Source organism: Gymnodraco acuticeps, unplaced genomic scaffold (assembly GCF_902827175.1).
Source record: "Gymnodraco acuticeps unplaced genomic scaffold, fGymAcu1.1, whole genome shotgun sequence".
Lineage (NCBI taxonomy): Eukaryota > Metazoa > Chordata > Actinopteri > Perciformes > Bathydraconidae > Gymnodraco > Gymnodraco acuticeps.
The window spans coordinates 242,827-265,326 of NW_022990545.1; the positions used below are offsets into that span (position 1 = coordinate 242,827).

The 22,500-nt window shown below is 41.0% G+C and overlaps 1 protein-coding gene across 1 annotated transcript in view; it reads right to left on the minus strand.

Moving 5' to 3' along the window:
- The window catches only part of LOC117553419 (fibrosin-1-like protein), a 391,517-nt gene that overhangs the window by 229,354 nt on the left and 139,663 nt on the right, over positions 1-22,500 (minus strand). Inside the window, exon 2 of the mRNA XM_034227323.1 lies at positions 12,404-12,634. Within this exon, the coding sequence (XP_034083214.1) occupies positions 12,404-12,634 (231 nt within the window). The remainder of the gene's footprint in view (positions 1-12,403; positions 12,635-22,500) is intronic.

The following is a 22,500-nucleotide window of genomic DNA, read 5'->3' on the forward strand; positions in this document are numbered from 1 at the left end:
TCAATGTTTCAAATTTGTAGTTTTACTGTTAATTCAAAGCTATTCAATTCTAAACAAGTAGTCTCTTATAAAAGCAGACTTTTATGTGAGCCATGATGATACACACTGGTAATGATGAACCACAGCAGAAACAACAATACATCAAATCAAGTTTTATTTATATAGCACATTTATAAATGATTTTTGGTCGAGCCAAAGTGCTGTACATATAATAAAAATAGCCTACAGTAGAGACACTTTACAGCAAATACAACAGCACAGATTGTTCAGAATATCAGTATGAGAAAAACGACACCCTCTATCCTTAGACCCTCTGTCCCTTAGACCCTCACACATCGTACAAGGAAAACACTTCCAGAGAAAACCCACAGTTTAAAGGGAACATGGGAGAAACCTCAGGGAGAGCAACAGAGGAGGGATCCCTCTCCCAGGACGGACAGACGTGCAATAGATGCCGTGTGTAAATCGAAGAGATAATACATTTTACAGCATATAGACCGAATGTTAGGAAATGCATGTGTCTGTAATAAGAAGATGAATCCACGAGGATGTCAGCTACAATACAATAACTGCAGCAAAGCACCAAAGGGATTCAATGGAGATATTCAACGGTATGTTGCTGTCACGATCTGTCTGTGTTGTGTTTTGTCTTGTCTAGATCTGTCTGTGGTTCCCTGTAGTTAGTTTCCCTGGTGTGTCTAATTTACCCGATTGTGTTCACCTGGTGTCCCAGTGTTTTCTCCTCCCTCCTCACCTGTGTCTTGTTTGTATGATTAGCCTTGAAATAAAGGAGTTATTTTAGTCACTTGAATCTGCATTTGGGTCCTGCTTCCTGCACACACCGTAACAGTTCTCTAACATTTCTCTTTAAAGGTGGGGTAGGTAATTTTGGAGAAAGCAGCTCGAGTGCGCTAGAATTTGAAAATACACAACCGGAAGAAATCTGCCACTTCCTCACAGAGCCCCTCCTCCAACACACAGGAATGCGCACATGACCAATGAGGGCACGAGATAAGTTTGTGCCCAGATGGAAGGCTGACAGGCAGGTAGGCCATCCAGTTACTTTAGCCGGCTCAGATGATTGGTCGTGCTTTTTACAGCGCCACGGCTTCCAAGGATGACATTTCTTTATGGATTTTTTGTCAAAGCACTTCAGATATTCATTGCTATCGGGATGTTAAGAGCATTCCATGGAATATAACAACAAGTGTGTAAAAAAAAGATGAAAGTGTGGAAATGATGAAGTAGAGAGAGTATCTTTCTATTAAATATGTGAAAAATAGTATTGAAATTAAAGCCTACACTAGTTCATGATGCAAAATATCACCTCTGTTGTAAAACTAAAGGCTTACATGCAGGAAAGCCCATATTTAGATAACGGTAATGTACTATGCTCTTTAGGAATTCAATAATTTCTAATGTCAACAATCAGTGAATCAGTTTTTGTGTAGACATGTTTTCTAAATAATTAGATACCTCATTATAATCTCTTGCACATGAACATGTGTGTTCGTCTGCTCGCTGCTCTTTGATGTGTTACAGATAATGATGCTTCCTGTGATCTTGCACACACGTTCATGTTACAGCTGACTAATTGATCTGTCAGGGTCTATTTAAAGTCACCGTCTTTCTCTCAGCTCTGCATGTGACCTGCAGACACCTCTGCTCATTATGCATTCATCTTATAACGCTCTTTGTTAAGTAACAGTGTTAACCTGAGCAACAGGAGTAAAGGCCTTTTCTATCACGTTGCCACTTACAAGCTTTCGACCCCGTAATTACATCGAGGATGTCACGTTTAGGGCTGATCTCATTACAAGAGCAACACTAGATGGTGTTTCAGATCCTCCATCAACCACAACATTATAAGTGGATAACTGAAGTGAGCCAAAGGTGTTATACTCAAGAAAATAAGTGGAACAAATATGTCTTTATGATGAGGTTAGAGGAACAAAAAATATGTAAAAGTACATTTCATAACATTTCATTTAGCCGATGCTTTTACTCATCCAAAGCAATTTACATGAAGTGAAACAAGACATAAAAATACAAACTAAGTAAGTTGTTTTATAAGCCACACAAGTGCAGTACTGGCAGTGGCGGTTCTAGACGAATTTGACTGGGGGGGCCAGTTATTTTCTGAGGGGGGCACAATAAATGCAGGATGAAAAAGACAAAGACAGTATGAAGTAATTGTGCATAAGGAAACAATGCAATACAGTTATTGGTATTTGTTTCAGTACACATATTTATTTCAGATACTTATTAGAGATGTCCCGATCCGATCACGTGATTTTCAACAGATCGGAATCGGGAGAAAAAAATCGGGGATCGAGAATTATTTTTTTATAAAATATTTTTATTATTTATTTTATTTTATTTATTTTATTTAATTTATTTAATTTATTTTATTTATTTTATTTATTTTATTTATTTTATTTATTTTATGTTACAAAACAAAAATGACCATGTTCACGTCTTAAAGTCATCCTGAGGCCTTAGTTTTGGTTTAAAATTACACTACATCATGTATGTGTTGCTTCTTTTGGGCTTGTTTTCAGACCTGGTTATTTCTCTCAAATCTGGCAACAGAGTGGGCGCAGTGTCTAATAGTAGCAGTAAGCTAACGAGAGGCTACGTTCAGCTGGTGACTCGGGAGTCGGGACAGAGAAAATGTCAGGAGTTTGGAAGTATTATAAAATTGAAAGCGAAGGCAGTGTAACAGCCAGATGCAATGTTTGCAAGGCGGGGGTTACGCGTGGTGGAAATAACAGAGCTACGTTCAGCACGACCAATCTAATACGCCACCTGAGAAACAAACAACAACAACAACACGACGAGTACACAGCGGCCACTCAGGTAACGGCACTGAAACAACCGACACTTTCAGAGACTTTTAAAAGGAAAGAGAAACTGCCCCAGAACAGTGAAAAGGCCAAAACAATAACAGCCAAGATAGCTGAACTCATCGCGTTGGATGACCAGCCGTTATCTGTTACCTTTTTTTCTCTTAATGCATTGCATAAAGATCGGATCGGGAAAAATCGGTATCGGCAGATTGTCAAAATCAAATGATCGGAGGAAAAAAAGGTGATCGGGACATCCCTAATACTTATAGTTACAGTTTTTACGCTCTAATGGGTCCGACTAGACCAGGGGTGGGGAACTTCCGTATACGGCCCGCGAGACCATTTGGTACGGCCCTCGAGGTAATTTATAAACACACGCAAAAAAGAAAAAAATTCAAGAAAGCTAGACCGCAAAATAATTAAACAAGCGAGTGCCTGTTTTTCCTGGCCAAGGTCAGGGTCCTTGAACACAACACGAGCCTAACGTGTCATCACGTGGTATATGTCTCGTCTGACAGGGGTGCAGTTCTGACGGAGAGCACCAGAACGCGGCTCCGGGCCGGGACTTCACAAATTGCAGTACCAATAAGGAGCCGTACACAGCCACGCAGTTTCTGCGTGGCTGTGTCTTTAGTTGAAAGCCCAGTGGCGATCTGTCATACTGATCATACAGTCAATAACTTTGTTGTTATTAGCATCTGGTTAGCTAGCTATGCTAACGAATATAAGAAGCTTTTTCTCCAACCAGTGAGGTAAAGGCACATCTTTATATGATCATTATAGTTATCAAAAAAAATAAGAGAATAAAGTAAACAGGTATACAATATTAATATGACAGTAAAACAAAGTTATTATTAATAAACAAGAATACAGTTTGAAAGGGGAGTGATTTGTAAAAGATCCATAAAGAAAAAAATCTGCTTACAGTTCTGTTTCATATGGGTGTTGAGAGATGTTTCCATAGATCTATTAATTTTACTCTCAAAGTGCACCAGATTGATGCTTTTAACTTCAACATTTAAACAAAATCTTCCTGGTGGTGCATGCCCCCAAACCCCCCTAGATGAGGTTAGATCCCCCCCCCCCCACACTTACATCATGTCCACATGGATATGAAACTAAATACATTTGCACACATCTTGTGTCCATATACTTCTGTTTTGGTGATCATGCCACGGTGCATGCATGCGCGGGTCATGGTCAAATATCTGGATTAAGAGGTTGCTTTTTCTTTGAAAGGCGAAATGAATGAGCTGTGATTTTAGTTTTTTAAGCAGACGTTCAATAATTTGTACGGCCCTCGAAGGATGTTGTAAACATTGAAATGGCCCTTGAGAGGAAAAAGGTTCCCCACCCCTGGACTAGACAAATAGCGTTAGTTCCGCCTATTCCGTCAGCCAAGAAATTGTTTAATCATAAACTTTTGTTTTCAGGGGGGCCACAGTGGGGCCACAGGGGGGGCCACAGGGGGGGTCCAAAGTCAGTGTCAGGGGGGCATTTGTTTACGGTTATTATTATGACCTGTAAAGAAAATGAAAGAAGTGTGTTTTTGGATCACTTGTTTGCCTTTGCCCTACAGAGGGGATGGTTTTGAAGCTGGCTGAGTGAAGGGGTTAACACGTTTGGAGTTGCTATCAGAGTTTCAGCTAAGGAAGCAAGCAACTGACCCTTTACTGTAAGTGCTTTTTAACCCAGTTAAATGTCATTAGTCTGTGTGCTGACTTTTTAAATGCTACTTGTCAATCATCAAAATCAAATTGAACTCTACAGACTCAAAACCCATTTGTTTCCACTGCACCTTAGCTATTGAACCACAACAACATAAATAATGATGAAGTACCTAAAGGCTCTTAGCCCACTAATGCATCAACACTAGTTGATTTATATGGTTTGGCCTATTTCCAGAAAACATATCTGCATTTGCTGTTTTGAGTTTGTACCCTTGTGCTTAGTTGCAGCACGTATTGTAAGTGGCTGTGGATAAAAGCATCAGCTAAACTCAATGTCATGTAATGCAATGACTGTTTGCTATTATTGTTCTCATATGCAAATAGTATTGGCCTTCAAAAACATCAAAACTAAATGTGTGACTGCTGCAGAAACAGCTCTTGACAACAGAGTGAAGGAGAGGAGAACAAGAAAGACGTCCTCAGATATTTTGAGCACACACACAAACACACACACACACACACACACCACACACACACACACACACACACACACACACACACACACACACACACACACCACACACACACCACACACACACACACACACACCACACACACACACACACACACACACCACACACACACACACACACACACACACACACACACACACACACACACACACACACACTCCTGAGGTCCTTACGGGTCTCCTAATTAGATCAAGTGCTGCCCTCCCAACACATCATGGATCATAGTGTGTGACAAACACTAGGGACACCATCGCTGACTTGAGAGACTGTTAAACAGAGAGGGAAACACTAAGCTTGGAAAGAGTCAGTCTAACGGAAAAAGTATAAAATACCCTCTGTGCACTCAAAATGGTCGTTGTGTTAGAGAGCAGTGTAAATATATATATAGCTATCAGTGCATTCCTTCAATACGATGTGTAAATGCCAGCGTTAAAACCCAGATGGCTGCACTGTGCTGCCCTTTCCCCACAGTTACAACGTTATGTATGCGTGCACAATGCACATCCATCTGCTTGGTATTTGTTAGATACAAGGAACTACACTGCCCTCTTGCATGTAAGTAAGTGTAAATTAGTGCTGGGGGGAAACGATTATTTTGAAAACGATTAATCGGGCGATTATTTGATCGATTAGTCGACTAATCGAACGATTATTTTTCTGTTGTTCAATTCATAAAAAACGTAATGTAAAAAAAAGTAATGTAAAACATTTTTTTTTCACGATACTGTGTCTCAGGGGATCTTAATATTTAAGAACCTATTAATGTGTTATACCAGATTAACGGAAATAATCTCAGCTAACTGACGATACAAACCATGTTTACCAAAACAAACACAAGTCTCATAAGAAGCAAACTAAAATGCTATCTAAATGACCCCTGAGCGAAAAATGCTAACGGACATTGGCACAGAACTCAAGATAACCCTTATTACTTATCGTAGCTGCACATACAAGATATCCGATTAAAGCTGAGACTCCACAGATTATGTAGGTACATAGTATCATCACTGAGTGATCCGGACTCGCGACAGGGGAAGTAAATACAGTCATCACAACACGTACCTTCACAGAGCTTCTAGGGAGATCGTCTCACCGCCGTAGCTGTCAATCTGATCAAAATACATGTTCAATGGCATTAAAATGAGAAAAAACGCGGCTGAATCGGTTAATCCATAGGTTTTTAACGTCTATGTATAAAAAAATTATTGAATTTATAATCCATAATTCCATTTTTATGTAAAAATAGGAGAGCAAATGCTAGGTGCTAATGGTAGCCACCACAGCTAGCTGCTGCTTCTGCTAGGCTATGCAGCAGTCTCAGTGAGATATAAATATATAAATATCTTTGCGTTTTGGACTAACTTTAAAATATTCCCATGCTTTTGAAGACCTAGGGCGAGATGTTTTCGTTTGAGGGCTTCGTGCGCAATCCTGTGAGGTTTCAGTCTCCATTGTGTTAGAAGTGCGATTGCGAACTGCTTGTTGCTTTGGGTGACCCACGTGTGTGTGGCGACCATATATACAGTCTATGGTGGCGACGCGTCGACGCGGAAATATGTCGTCGACGATTTTTCAAAATATCACTAATACTACAGCACTAGTGTAAATGTATACATGTTAAATCATGTTGCCAACAAAGAGGTGTGGATACTAAACAAAAGGCGCTGTTGCCAAGGAAGTTCTCTCCCCGTCCATCTGGAGGCCAATGTGCTTTATATACATGGGGTTCAGAAATCTTGCAGAAACACTTACGGCCCGCCCACACAGCGGCGTGCGTTGAAGCTTGCCGGCGGGTGAAACTCGACCAACAACCAATCACATGAATCTCCCGCCCCTGACACACAAGCAGCGATTTGATTGGCTAGAGCTTGTACTGGCATATGATTCGATTGGCTGACGCTTCTGCCGAGGCTTCAAAAGTTGAACATTGCTCAACTTTTGCAGCGAGCCACGCCAGCAAAGCTCCGCGTCGCTTCCCACAATGCAGTTCGGCGTAAAGTGACGTCACCCCATTCAAAGTGAATGGTGAAGCTTTCAACGCACGCCGCTGAGTAGACGGGCCCTTAGAGAGCATGAACACATCACAGGGGTGGAGGATAAAGTAAAAATAGATATCTCTATCAACTGCTGCTCTCTCCTGAGCCGTTACACACCGACAGCCTACTCACTCAGGAGCCACAAAAATAAAGGGAAGCTTTGAAGAGATACTTTTACTGCTGCTGTGATCATTTTACGCCGCTCTGGAAAACAGGGTAACAATTCCTCAAAATGCACTCGACACAGAGGCTGCAACAGTGACTATACCAAAACATCCGCCCATCAGCATATAACCAGGGGAACGTGCCAGTATTTGTAAGAATACATGTGAAATAAAACAATACTTGTGCAACCTGAGTAGTTGTTGGTTTGGTCATGTTGTGAAGTGAATTTGCTTGCCACAAATTCCTATTTTCCAACCATTTATAAATCAGATGAAAGCAGGCAGTGTTGGATAGAAGTAAGTCGAGTGAGCAGGTATGGTCTTATGAAACTGACTTGATTAAATACAACATATACTTTTGAGATTATTTGTTCCACCTTAGTGCTCATTTAAAGGGGCCATATTCTGTCCTAAAAACTGCCTGAAACCAGAGCCCAGTCTGCTCTGATTGGTTAGCTGGCCGGCTCTGTTGTGATTGGTCAACCAGAGATGTCCCGCTCCTTAGCCTATCACGTAAAATGAGTGTTAGCCAATTGAAGTGTGAGTATTACAAAGTGATGTCTGGGGAGGCTGTGGCTCAGTGGATAGTATGATGAACTTCGAATCAGGGGATAGCTAGTTTGAGTCCCACTGCAGTCAGCATGTCGTTGTGTCCCTAAGACACTTCACCCCAAATTGCTCCTGTGGGGATTGTCCACAGTCAGTGGCGGTTCTAGACCAATTTGACTGGGGGGGCCTGGCTGGGGCCAGTTATTTTCTGAGGGGGGCACAATAAATGTGGGACGAAAAAGACAAAGACAGTATGAAGTAATTGCGCATAAGAAAACAATGCAATACAGTTATTGGTATTTGTTTCAGTACACATATTTATTTCAGATACTTATAGTTACAGTTTTTACGCTCTATAGGTCCGACTAGAAAGACAAATAGCGTTAGTTATGCCTATTCCGTCAGCCAAGAAATCGTTTAATCATAAACTTTTTAATTTATTTTTATTTTCAGGGGGGCCACAGGGGGGTCCAAAGTCAGTGTTAGGGGGGCACTGGTCCCCCCTGGCCCCCCTAGAACCGCCCCTGTCCACAGTATAATGTATGTAAGTCGCTTTGGATAAAAGCGTCTAACAAGTGATGTAATGTAATGTCTCCATGTTCCAGAAATAAACTAAAAGTACAATCGCACCACTTTATAGAAGTCTATTAACACTTTAATAAACGATTAAGTTATCTATAATGCATCTACTTTGCAACATGATCATGTGTCTCATCCACACTGATTATGACCGGAATCGGTTGTGATGCTCTTTCCCAAAGAACGTGACCACAACAGAATTGTTTGTTCTCAACATTTTCAGTTTTGCATTACAAAAGGTTTTATCTTAGCTTGCAGGAAAAATAAAACTAGGTCGGGTTAAAATATATCTCCAGTCACACACTGAGACAAAAGGAAGGGTTTGGAAGTACTAAGAAGACAAGTTGAAATTCAGTTTAAAGATCAGAAGATGTCTCCAGTAAAAAAGAAGACAAGTGGAAGTTCAGTTTTCAATCTGTTAACAGGAACTATACATTACATGTCATTTGTTAGACGCTTTTATCCAAAGCGACTTACATACATTCGGTACTGTGGACAATCCCCACAGGAGCAATTTGGGGTGAAGTGTCTTGTCCAGGGACACAACGACATGCTGACTGCAGTGGGACTCGAACTTGCTACCCCCTGATTCAAAGTTCAGCGCACCAGGCCACTGAGCCACAGCCTCCCCCCACTGAGCCACAGCCTCCCCACTATACACCTTTGGCCCCAAAACACACAAGTACACTTCGTCAGGGCCCATTAGGTGAAATTGTCTGAACTAGGACTCGAACCAGTGACCATCAGGTTTAAAAGCCATTTCTGTTCTGCCGCCCCCACGGATCCCAGGACTGAGGTGTGTGTTTGGGAGACTGTATCTATGATCTCACTGAGCCACAGTGCAGTGAGCCACGGACACTAAGCTGCCCTCAGGCCAGCCGTCATTTAAACAGATTGACCAGCAGCTGACCTGCAGCAGACAAAACAACTCAGAGCTGTGAGGAAAGTGAGATGGTTGTGACTCACACTCTCCATCCCCCAATATAAATCTGTATCATCCCAGAATCTCTTTAATGTGCACTATAGCATTATTTATCACATCCTCCACAAGAGTGTAAAGCCCCCTCATTCTAAACTGGGTTTACTGTTGCACATATTTGTTTTTGAATCTCTTTTGATTTATTTTTGTAACTTAACTTGTCTGTTCTTTACATTAAATGTACTTTTTGTACCTTTTAATATGTGTATCTAGCACATATGAAAAGAAATAACGCAAATTCCTTGTAGTTAAAAATGTACTTGTTGATAAACCTTCTGATTTCTGTTGGGTGAGGTTTGCGGTCTCATCTTTGCACTTTGAAAACAAAGATGAAACATAAATGCACTGTAAGCTTGAGTGACAGTTAGTGTGTCTTTGATGTGCCTCCAAGATATTTACAAGATACAGTATATTGCATACTACCTCTCCTATCTTAATCTCATTGGGAGCATGTGCAGTAAATCCTAGATAAGGTAACAGTAAAACATGAGCACAGCATTAACATAACGGCAGCAGATTGTTGATACTGTGTAGTTACTATCTCACTGGAATGTAAATCTGCTCCAGTAATTGCAGCCAACTGCACTTGGATGAGCGTATCAGCTAAATATATACTTTTTCACTTCCTCTTGGCAAACTAAATATCACAGCCAAACTCATGTTCAGCCATGTTAACTTCCTTAGGAAATCTAATCTAAGAGAGATATTTGTGTGTGTGGAAGAGGCCTCGCAGCTACACAGCCTCAATATTTAGTTTGGCTTCCTGACTACATTTCCCCCTCTTATCCTCAACAGCACTACGGCAGAGTTTGGCCTCAGACAGGAGCATAAAAACATCCGCCCATTTAAACAAACTGTTAACACAGAGATGGGCTATCTCCCTGGGACAGACTCAGCAGAGAGCTTCATATTGGCAGCTCTGCATACACAAACAGAGCAGCTCTTCTGCAGCCATGAAGGAACACAGAGTGATAGCTGAGTAAATGCACCTGAAGGCAGCGCACCAATAATGTGCTTATCAAACCACTCTGGGTAACACCAGGGCTCATCAGTGTCTCCACATCACATTTGTTAGCCTTCATTTAGCGCCAAAGGCTATCTGACTGATTCCATTGAATTACTTATCTATAATACAGTTTATTTGTATTCTTCTATAAGTATATATTTATTTTTAGTAGTAGATAACTATATTTAGATTTTCTTTCTTTAAATATACGTTTTCAATAATATTTTTGTGCAATGTCTTAGAATTAAACATTTTGGGATCTGGGAAGTTTATCTGATCCAATACAAACCTATAGTACAGTTATTTTATGCTTCTTCTACTGTCAAAAGCAACTTGTTTGAGGTCATAACTCTCTATTTATTATCTGGTCTGATTTACCGAACTGTAACTCTTGTACAAATACTTTTCTAAACATACTGTCAACAAGTGATGCATTACAACAGTTCATAACCGGTTATCAAAAGTGTCAGTCGGAGGCATCATGGGGAAAACAGCTTTCACTTTAGAGACATAGCAAGGAGAGCTCCTCAATTTGAATACAAATAAAAGCAAAACACAGGAACATGTTTACATCACTGCTAATGCAGAGCTAATAATGCAAAATGGAAAACACGTCACTTCATAGCAGCAAGAGAAAGAAAACGAGCGCCAAATGTCACCACCGACCATGATATGACAAGCATGATTACTAACAGCTAAAGGGCCTGCTGACAAAACCCCAATCAAATGCTTTTATTAGAGTAACCTGGGCTTACCTAAATGAAAATATAAGTAGTTTCAACAGCTCGTATTTCCAAAAAGTACAAAAATGTAATAACATATTCCATGTAGAAAATGACTGTTCTGACAGCTGTAATGGGCTAACACTCCAGCCTTAAAGGGAGTATTTGTAGAAAATGATTTTCTCCAGCGCTGAACACTGAGAAGTGTTTTGACGCTGCACAGCTAGATGGGACTGAAGTGTTTCATGTGAAGTGAATTCATCTCCTGACAACCTTAGCACTGAGGTTCAAAGTCACACACGCTTCACATTTTTTGGAAGATTCCCCATTGATCTTGTTCTGTTTTAAAGTGAATGTGCCAATCTGTAAGAAGGAGTGAGAAAATACTGCTTCTAGTGAAAGAAGAGTCATGGAGATAACACTGGAATCAGATACTGAAGCAGCTGATTGGCTCTTTTGACTTCATGGCAGAAGCAAGCAAAACAGTCAGTCACAAAATACCCACAAATCAAAGCAGTGAGGCATTTTTTGAAAAGTTAGCATTACACGGTCTCCCCCAACAAAGATCCATTGGGTTTCAGGATATTGCAGAAAATACGATTTTTTTGGAAACACACATTTATGATACTGTTCTGTTCAGCAGGATAATCTCCGAAGGGTCCGTGGGGCTTTTCTTGTGTTGAAAAGTGCTATATAAATAGCCTTGCCTTGCCTTGCCTTGCCTTGCCTTGCCTTGCCTTGCCTTGCCTTGCCTTGCCTTGCCTTGCCTTGCCTTGCCTTGCCTTGCCTTGCCTTGCCTTGCCTTGCCTTGCCTTGCCTTGCCTTGCCTTGCCTTGCCTTGCCTTGCCTTGCCTTGCCTTGCCTTGCCTTGCCTTGCCTTGCGAGGTTAACACCACTTTATGATTTTTGAAAAGTAAATGCAATTGTAAAAGCTAACGTTAAGCTATAAAGAAACCACAGCATGGTCACATGACCTCACGTCATCACCGCTAAGCTAAAGGCGGCTAAGTATGATGACATTCAATAGTCCCATTTAGACACTTGTTAGCAGTTTTTAGGACACATACGATTTAGAAATTCACCAGTGGAGTAGCTACTGATAAATGTTTGTGTTTCCTGCACCACTGTATTGATCTTGTTCTGCGTTAAAGTGATTGTGGACATCAGATTGATGGACAGTATAGTTTTGGGGAAAAGACTCCGATACTTTTAAGGTATGAAATCATCCAAGAAGTTGAATACAAAGCCAGCCATTGAACATACAGTTACCTTTTCTAAGTTAGGTAGAATATAACGAGCCATGGAGGCGGACTCACCATCTTGTTCTTCTTGGAGTAGGTCCTCTTCAGCAGCCGCTCCGTCATCCTCTCCGCCTCCCGCTGGGCGTGATGGAGGAAGCCTTTCTCCAGAGGATCTTCAACTGGCTGCACATTCTCCTCTTCCTCCTCCACCACCTCCTCCTTGTCATCCTTCTTCTGCCGCTTCGCCACCTTTTTCTCCTTCCACCGCTCCTTCTTCTCCTGAATCTTCACAACTCCGACTTTCTTCTGCAGGGAGGAGATGAAAGCACGTTAGAAATCTAGACATTAAAACAAATATATGACGAAAAAAAACAAATCTTTCACACATTAAACATACATCTTGTTGACGGCTGCAGAATTAATACATTGTTAATTTAAATCGCATTAGGGATAAGTACAATATTCAATATTCGAAGGAAGCTCAACATTGGGTCAAATCAGTCCGAATAATGCAGCCTTAATGTTGTTATTTAAAGTCGATAATGACATGGTTTGAATTAAAAAAGGCAGTCTTAGAGGATGCCATACAACCTGTTGAATACAGCTCTTACTTTTTGAATTATTCAAAAGCCAAATCTGACTTTCTATGATAATCCTGCCCTCACAGATAGTAACACAGACAGCAATCAACGCCACACTGTCAACAGAGATTTACTGGCTTTAGTGTCTCAAGGTTTTCCTTAAAAACAATCGTGCACAAGGTGGTATGAAAAACAACACTTTACACCGCCTTCGAACAACATTAGAGCCAGGGGCGCCACCAGGGATTTTGGGCCCCATGAAAAGATATCACATTGGGCCCCACCACCAGACCCAGGCCACGCCAACCAAGCACAATGCTAACCACACCCGTTTGGAGGCAGGACCAAACCATTACATGTAAACAGAGGGGGGTGTTCGATGCTTTGGATAATTAACTTTTGGAAGAAAATAAGTTAAATGAATCATAAGTTTAGTCAATACATCATCAATATGACGTTATATTAATGTTAATTATTGATGATTGATGAAAGGTTACTTAAACATTTTTTCTTAATGTTCTAACACTTTTTGGGGCCCCTGTCAGTCACGGGCCCTTAGAATCATCCTAACTTTTCACCCCCTTACGGCGCCCCTGATTAGAGCAGACAGATATCTGGATGAGAGGAGATGAATGTGTAAAAAAGTAGAGTGTGCCTCAGCTGGTAAACAGTGAAGCGTGCAGACCCTTTCACTGCAGGCTTATACAGAGCAAGCAAACGTGGAGCATAGACGCTCACTTTCTCTCTCTTAAGTCATCTTTAATCCTGTCAACAGCAGAACAATGCCTTACTGGAGCCCATAATCACTTTATGGCTCAGATATAATGAGCTTATGATATGAAGTGCTGCTTTAACAGACACTGGAGAAAATACAGTCGCTGTACACTTACAGTATGACCAAGCAATTTCAACCCTTTAACTAATCGTTCCGTTCATGCTTCGGTTACGTGCTGTATGGAATTGGTGTTTGTTTATTGGAATGTAAAGATAATTCGTAGCTGCCTGGTATATTACTTAATGTTCCTTTTCTTTGCCAAACTTCGGAGGTTAACTACAGCAAGCTTAATGTCAATCAGTGTATGACTTTTAATAAACTGTGAGTCAAGGAATTATAGCTAAAATTGTTGATGTTGCAACCTTTAGCTTGGTTGTGCCTGTGTGGACAATATTAAGGACATGGCTCACAGGATTGGTTGAAGAGACACAAATGAACTCGTAGGCCAACCTGGAAGTTAGCATTGCAAGGGCTCCCTCAACAAAAAGCTATGGGTTTTTCCTTTGGAATTAAGATTACTGCAGAAAATGAGATATTTGGCAAACACACATTTATGATAATTACACCTTGTTCAGCGTTATGCTATAAAAGAACTACAGCACGGTCGGTCACATGACTTCACGTCACCACCGCTAAGCTAAAGGCGGCTAATGTTGGGCTATAAACCTACCTCGAGACTGGATTACTGCAATGCTCTGTATGTGGGTATGGACCAGGCCTCAATTAGACGCCTCCAGCTAGTTCAGAATGCAGCTGCACGTCTTCTTACTGGACATAAAAAGCGTGACCATATCACCCCAATTCTGGCTTCATTGCACTGGCTTCCAGTTCGGTTCAGAATAGATTTTAAACTCCTTTTATTTGTTTTAAAAGCCCTAAATGGGCTGGCTCCTGCCTATATAGCCGAACTCCTCCATCGCTACACCCCAGGCAGAGCCTTAAGGTCGGCTGATCAGCTGTTGTTGATAGTGCCTAAGACCAGGCTTAAAACCCGAGGGCATCGAGCTTTCGCAGCGGCTGGCCCTAGGCTCTGGAATACTTTGCCCCTCCATGTGAGGTCGGCCCAGACCCTGGGGGTTTTTAAATCAACACTTAAAACTCACTTTTTCTCTCTGGCTTTTGTTTAATTATCTATTTATTTAGTTATCCACAGAATTGATACTATTTTTAATATTATTAAATGTTATTAATATTATTGGGGTTTTATGGGGTTTCAGTTTTTTATGATTAGTAGGTTGGGCGCGGGGAGACCTTAGAGAAGGTTCTGACTAGACTGACCGGTTGCTATGTCTGGTTGCTTGGAGCTGAGTTGGTATAACCCTGAATTAGATTAGAACATTTTAGAAATATGAGGAATAACCTCTTGGTTTTATAAACCGTTTTGTAATTACTTCTTCATCCATTTTTGGATCTCTGCTGGGTTTTCTTTTAAAATCCTAAACCCCCCCTTGGGCTTGGTCCCTCCCCTCTCCCTCTGCGGATCTAAGGTCCGGTAGAGAGGGATGGGGCACAGAGTCGCTTATCCAGGCGGGGGAGTGCATCTGACGAAGAGATTGGTTGTTGTGCTCAGGGCCGTATCCAGGATTTCCTAAATACCGAGGTCCAAACATGCTAGGGGGGTTCGGGGGTATACAAAGATGTAAGCAAATTGTGTTTTATACAATTGTATGTTATTATGACATCATAACTGCAATAGATGTATGTTGTTTTAAAAGTATGCCTATTGTCTATATTGTAAATGAAGACTATTGTTATAGATAAATAGATGGATAGACAGATAGATAGATAAATAGATGGGCTTATTAAGCCTACCTTATTTTTGTATGACTGTACCTTCAGTTCCTCCCTGACTTCCATCACTTTCTCTCTCTCTCTTTCTCTCTGCCTGTCCTGTCTCTTCCTTACCAAAGCTGAGCTTCATCTGACGTAGTCTTTTCCTTATATCTGAGTCAGTGTAAAAATAATACAATACAATGTTATATCTTCAATGTTTTACTCAAATTGAAATACAAATAAAAGCATTACGACGTTTGTTAAAAGGTAATCCTTCTGACATTGGATGAATGTAATTAACTTTAGCTCTCTAGCTAGTTTATTCACGCAATTTGATGTCCTGTGAGGAGCAGAAACACAAGCAGCCCGCTGGACTCAGATCTCTAGATCACTCCTCCGCTGCTCCGATACAAGTCCGGGCTGCGGAGGTTTGTTGATACATGTCGTCTTCTTCTGTTTGCTTTAATCGAGGCTCCGTAGTTATGCAGCGCCCCCATCGTCAATAAATGGAAGTACTACAAAGAACCCCGTTTAGTGCAATTATTTCACAAGTTTTGTTATACACAGCTCGGAAAATATTACCGAGGTCCGGACCTCGGTAACCCCGGTAACCTCAATGGTGGATACGGCCATGGTTGTGCTCTCTATCTCCGTTTTCTTATCCTACATTTTCACCCTAAACTAGAGGGAAAGCGTTCTTGGACGCCTTTTCAGCTCTGTTTCTTACTATATTCTTCCTACCCCGTTTACCTTGAACTATTCTAGGAGAGTGTGTTGACGTTGACTCGTTGGGCCTTTCCTCCTGTACTTGTTTGTTCCCCAGTTCTTTCCTTTAACTGAATCTAGGAGCGGGCATTCAGGCCTCTCTACTTCCTTCTTTTGATTAGTTTAGGTTTTCACCCCCTTTCCCTTGAACTAATTTATACAGGAGAGTGCATTTACGTAGTCACGTTGTGCCTCTCGGCGTATACTTTGACTTTCTGTCTCTTTGGAGAGTGCTAGTACGTTGGATACGTTGGGCCTTTTCACTGTTGTCCCTCTTCACTAGTATCCCGTGTCGCCTTTTTATAATTTGGGTCTTCATAATGTCCACCCTATTCTAAGGGGAAGCATGATGGTGCCTTTTCATTTAAATTTCTGGCTTTGTGTTTCTTCACCTCTTACTCGTTTAATATTTAGGAGAGTGCGTTTACGTAGTCACGTTCTGCCTCTCTTCCTCTGTTTCTGGCTGTTCTTTTCATACCCTTGTTTATCTGAGAAGAGAAGAAATACTATTCTAAAAAGGAGTTGACATGGTGTCTCTTCACTTGTACACTTGAGGGGTGAGAGTTCATATGGTGAGGGATTCCATGAGCGGTATGCGCTGGCCTGTGCCTTTACCTTGGACTTCTAATAGAACTGCTCGGGTCTTGATAGATTGAGTGGGGAAGTTCATGAGATCTTTCTATAGGGTTATCAAGAATAACTTGTATCCAATGACCTTTTCCCTCTCTGTCTGTGTCTGTGTATTCTCTTGTTCCGATTAACCCAGCCAAATCTTTGTTCTTGTTTTGTATCTATATCTACGCCGGGATCCGGAGTTGAGGCTGATCCTCTTGCTGTAGTCCTGTGTCTTGGATCCTCTATCCTGAGTTCTGGATTAAGTCGTGGACTTCGGGTCGTGGCTGAACCTGTCTCTGCGGTCCTGCCTTGGGTCTCGTCATGCTGCTTCCCTGATGGCTTCCACAGGATTGTAGCTGACATCCTCGTGGATTCATCTTCATATTACAGACACATGCATTTCCTAACATTCGGTCTATATGCTGTAAAATGTATTATCTCTTCGATTTACACACAGCATCTATTGCACGTCTGTCCGTCCTGGGAGAGGGATCCCTCCTCTGTTGCTCTCCCTGAGGTTTCTCCCATGTTCCCTTAAACTGTGGGTTTTCTCTGGAAGTGTTTCCTTGTACGATGTGAGGGTCTAAGGACAGAGGGTCTAAGGACAGAGGGTCTAAGGATAGAGGGTGTCGTTTTTCTCATACTGATATTCTGAACAATCTGTGCTGTTGTATTTGCTGTAAAGTGTCTCTACTGTAGGCTATTTTTATTATATGTACAGCACTTTGGCTCGACCAAAAATCGTTTATAAATGTGCTATATAAATAAAACTTGATTTGACTTGATTTGATAAAGGAACTACAGCACGGTCACATGACTTCACGTCACCACCGCTAATCTAAAGGCGACTAATGTTAGGCTATAAAGGAACTACAGCACGGTCACATGACTTCACGTCACCACCGCTAAGCTAAAGGCGGCTAATGATGGGCTATGAAGGAACTACAGCACGGTCACATGACTTCACGTCACCACCGCTAAGCTAAATTACGTTTAGTCGTCTCATTTAGAAACTTGTTAGCAACCGCCTTTTTTAAATTCACATGTGGGCTTTTTAACATATTTGTTGTCGTTAACAACCAACCTTATTTCAGTCATCTAACACAAACATGTTGCAGTTTTGAGCTGCACGGAGCATATTTAATAATAACAATAATTCATTACATTTATTAGAGCGCTGTTTCCGAATGCTCAAAGCGCTTTACATTACACACACATATCAGACATGTAACAGTGAATATTTGCAGCTGAATTGTTCCCAGGCATCAAGGAAAAGCTGTTGGGGAACCCAAGAGCTAACATTTACAAGATATATATAGAAGAAGAAAATACCTTTTAAACTTAAAGACTAGGTACGACACCCTCTGACTTGATTTTTTAAGTACACTCAACTTAAAGGATATTTATGGCCATGGTATGAAGCTCAATGTAATAGTTAAGTTCACAGAAACTATAAAGGACATTTGAAAGAGTAGTCATGTTCTGGAAGTGCTGTATCAAAAGGTTGCCAGGCGGGTTTTAATATAATCACACAGCAGCTCAAAGCAGCTCTTGTCACCTCATAAGAAATAACATATATTTCCCTTGAGGGAGCAGATGGTATTAGCAGGACACTTGTCATTAAATTCATCACCTGGAGAGCCATGTTTAAGAACGCTTATGAGCACTAACGCCATTGATCTAACAAAAACATGTTTGAATAACTGTTGACTTTGAGACGAGGGAACAGGAAGTGCTATAATGCTAACCTATCGTTTAAAGGATTCCTATCACTTTATAAATATATACATCTGCTTCTGCTGCCTTTTGTTTTCCAGATCTCCTTAGGGCTGAGTGGAGCATGTTCCTCGCTGCTGCTCTGTAAAGCCTGTCGGTGGAGATCACTGCGTCTCTGAATGGCAGAGGACGACACCGCGCTGTTTAAAGCTGCATGGAGTTCAAGGCCGAGGGCTGTGGTTCAAGTTCTAACATCTGTTCACAGCTAGAACCACTACCGCCAGCTCAGCGCTCTGTATGAATAATCTAACTATCGGCTCAGAGGGTGGGAGGTTAGCAGATGGCTAGCGCATTAGCCCCATAACCGCTAATGAATGACACCTTCAGCGACAAAAGGTGTTCATGAGTCAGGTACTTAGAACAAAAACTGGCCCCTAAAGGAAGGTTTCCACGATAAAAAACCAATATAAGGCAAGGGAAAATATAATGGTTAATAGTCCAAATGTGAAGAACAGAGCTATTTTGAAACAGCTCTGTTCCAGCAGATATTGCTCAGTTGGAGCAGTTTTGTGCTTCATGGAGCATATTTGGAGCTGAATTGTTCCCAGGCATCAAAGAAAAGCTGTTTGGGAACCCAAGAGCCAACATTTATGACATATATATAAAAGAAAGAGAGAATACCTTAGTTAAAGACTAGGTACGACACCCTCTGACTTGATTTTTCGCGAGTACACTCAACTTAAAGGATATGTATGGCCATGGTATGAAGCTCAATTTAATAGTTAAGTTCACAGAAACTATAAAGGACATTTGAAAGAGTAGTCATGTTCTGGAAGTGCTGTATCAAAAGGTTGCCAGGCAGGTTTTAATATAATCACACAGCAGTACTTCTCACCTCATAAGGAATAACATATATTTCCCATAAGGACGCTTATGAGCACTAACGCCTGACAGGAAAGGCGGCAGGTGTTTCCCGTCTTTCAGAGTATCTAAAGCTGCAGTGTGTCTCCTCCATTATTAATAGAAACATGCCTTTGTGGACAAACCGGCAGTGAGTGATCAATTAAGCATCAACTTGCAGAAATGGAGTTTAATTAGCATTCTGATGGAATCCCTGCGGTTATCATCTGCGTCATTCATCCAGGTAGGAAACAGTGATACACTACACTGATTACCTGGCAGCTTGACACGCTTATCTTTAATTGCGTTTTAATATCTTAACAGAGGTTTGGCATCGTCTTTGTTGGAAGATAATGTGCACGCTCAGGGCTTTCCTTACGGCACTCAGAGCAGATTAGCACTCTCTAAAGGAAAGATAATATTCGTTTTAATCAACAATTTGTGTATGGTTTGAAAATGTACAAAACTCTTAATTAACCTGCTATTGTCATATGTGTGTTGCTTATGACAATTCAAATATTACAGTTATAATAGACTATTGGTACATCTTTATACCAACAAAGAATACTTTCTGTCCCTTTTCAGTCCTCATGACTACATTATTTCTTAAGGCACTTTATGTTTTTCATATGTTGTATTTTTTAATGTTTATTTTATTTGCTTTTTAATGACTGTTTTTAAATGCCATTCTGTACCATTTCTCAAGGCTCTTAATGATTGTCATTTGTGTAAAGCACTTTGAATTGCCTTGTGTTGAAAGGCGCTACAGTATATAAATACACTTGGCATGTTTGTAATTGAGATATATAACGAATATAACCAAGAAAGGAGTTCATGTCTTGTAAAATAAACAAGAACAGATTTTTTTTTTTAACTCACAGCCTTCAATTCACTGTGGTCCAAATTGGCTTCAATAATGTGTTGCATGTTAAATACCCCCACTTATAGGGGGTTACAAAAGCTAACAAAAGCATCCAGAAGCTCCAGTACATTCAGAACAGCGCTGCTAGGATCCTGATGAGGGTGCGCAAATATGATCACATCACCCCCCATCCTTACATCACTGCCCTGGCTCCCCATGGAACTGAGGATCGAATTCAAGGTCTCCGTCCTCCTCACCCACCAGTGTATCCATGGAACTGCCCCTCCCTACCTCAAGGAACTCCTCACCCCCCATACCTCCTTTGCGGACCACCCGCTCCAACCTCCTCAGACCCCCCAGGACCAAGCACCGTACTATGAGAGACCGGGCCTTCTGCTCGGCTGCTCCCCGTCTGTGGAACGCTCTCCAGAGCACATGAGAACACCACAGACCGTGGAGGCTTTTAAAAAAGGCCTCAAAGCCCATCTATTCAATAGATATTCAACTGTAACTGTATTCTGATTACTTTCAGAGCATGTAATCAGTAACTGATTACATTTACAAAGTAACCCTCCCAACCCTGCCTAGAAGTGATCCTTCGTTAGCGTGAAGAGTCTGCTAAGCTTTATGCAGTACCTGTACCCCCCCCCCCCCCCCCCCGGCCCGCGATAGTGTCTATTGGATACATTTTGGCCCTTGGACAAATGTAGTTGGTGATCCCTGCAATAGAGCCTTTCCCTAACCTTTTATTTATTACCACCCTTTTATTTTATTTGTATTGTTTGTTTGTTATTGCTTTTTATTCATTCTACCGTGTTGTGTACTGTTTGTATACTGTTCATGCTCACTGCTTGTAGCGCTTCAGGATTTGAAGTCTGCTTTACAAATGAAAACCATTATTATTATATCTTTTTCACATCGGAAATATGGTTTTAAATGATCCCTGCGGGACACCTTTTGGTCATCTCCGGAGCTCAGTTAGCCAATTTCATGCAGTAATGCCATGTTCTTTCATTCATGTCCACATCTTCTCTCCTTCCTCTCTTGTGCATTATGAAGCAAAACAGTAAATGAGTCGTAAAAGTGGCTGTTTTAAAACTCACTGTTGGTGATAATGTACAGTAGCAGCTTGTGGTAGAGCCATAAGGCAGCATGGGGAGCAGCTGCCACTCTGAATGAGCTGTACATCTTTTTAAACTTCAATGCTACTCAAAAAACCTTGAGTAACTGACACTCAACACCTGTTAAATGTTGTACTAACTTACTGACTCCATTCAACTCCAGCATGAACATTCACTTTCATAACCGTAGGTGTAACGTGAATAAATGCAGGTATTGCAAATGTAGCAAACGTCATTTAAAAGCAAATGGAAAATAGTAAAAGCAGTGCGAGGATAACACCTACTGTACTATGAATACTATGAATGTGAATTAAGCCCAAGACTATAACCAGTCATTTTGAACAGAAGTCAAAACAAGGAAATAATGATTACTGCGGGAATACATTTGCAAGATATAATGAAAAACAAATGCTAATTGTGCAAAAAGCCAACATATCCAACTTAGTACCAACTCTACAAGTCTTTTGTCTTGATGTAGACTTGAGTTCACAAGAGGATGGCAAAGACATATACACTGAAGGTTGCTTTTCATGCCGTTTTCAAAGATAAGATAATATAAGAGTGTCCTGAAAAGAGATAATAAACTAGCCTCCACCTTAGTGTATTTAAACATCTGAGGACTGTGGTGGAAATTCTGCAATCCATTAGTCCAAAAGTTGTCCTTCTGGTTCTTTAATCCTCTTTTGTAGAAGAGAAAAACAACATACTGTACAGAGCACAATGTCTCTACGTGATCCAGCTCAGTCATAAGAGAATTGACTCATGGTTAAATTATGACTCAAAGGATGATAGACCCATGATCGTGTCAATGGTCACATGGTACCTTGTGACTGGTCATCTACCACATGGATTATAATCTCTACTCTATTTATAGCATTCTGTTCTTTAGATTATCATCATTTCCAATACAGGACATACAGTTATTGAGTGAACACAGCGGCCATCGCAAAACTGAGCCCATATCAAATCTCTTATAGGTAATGTCTTCCTTTATGAGTGACCTTGAAGCTCTCTGCAGTCGTTTTGTTGGCTAGATTGTCATTTAAGATAAGAGGTACTTTATT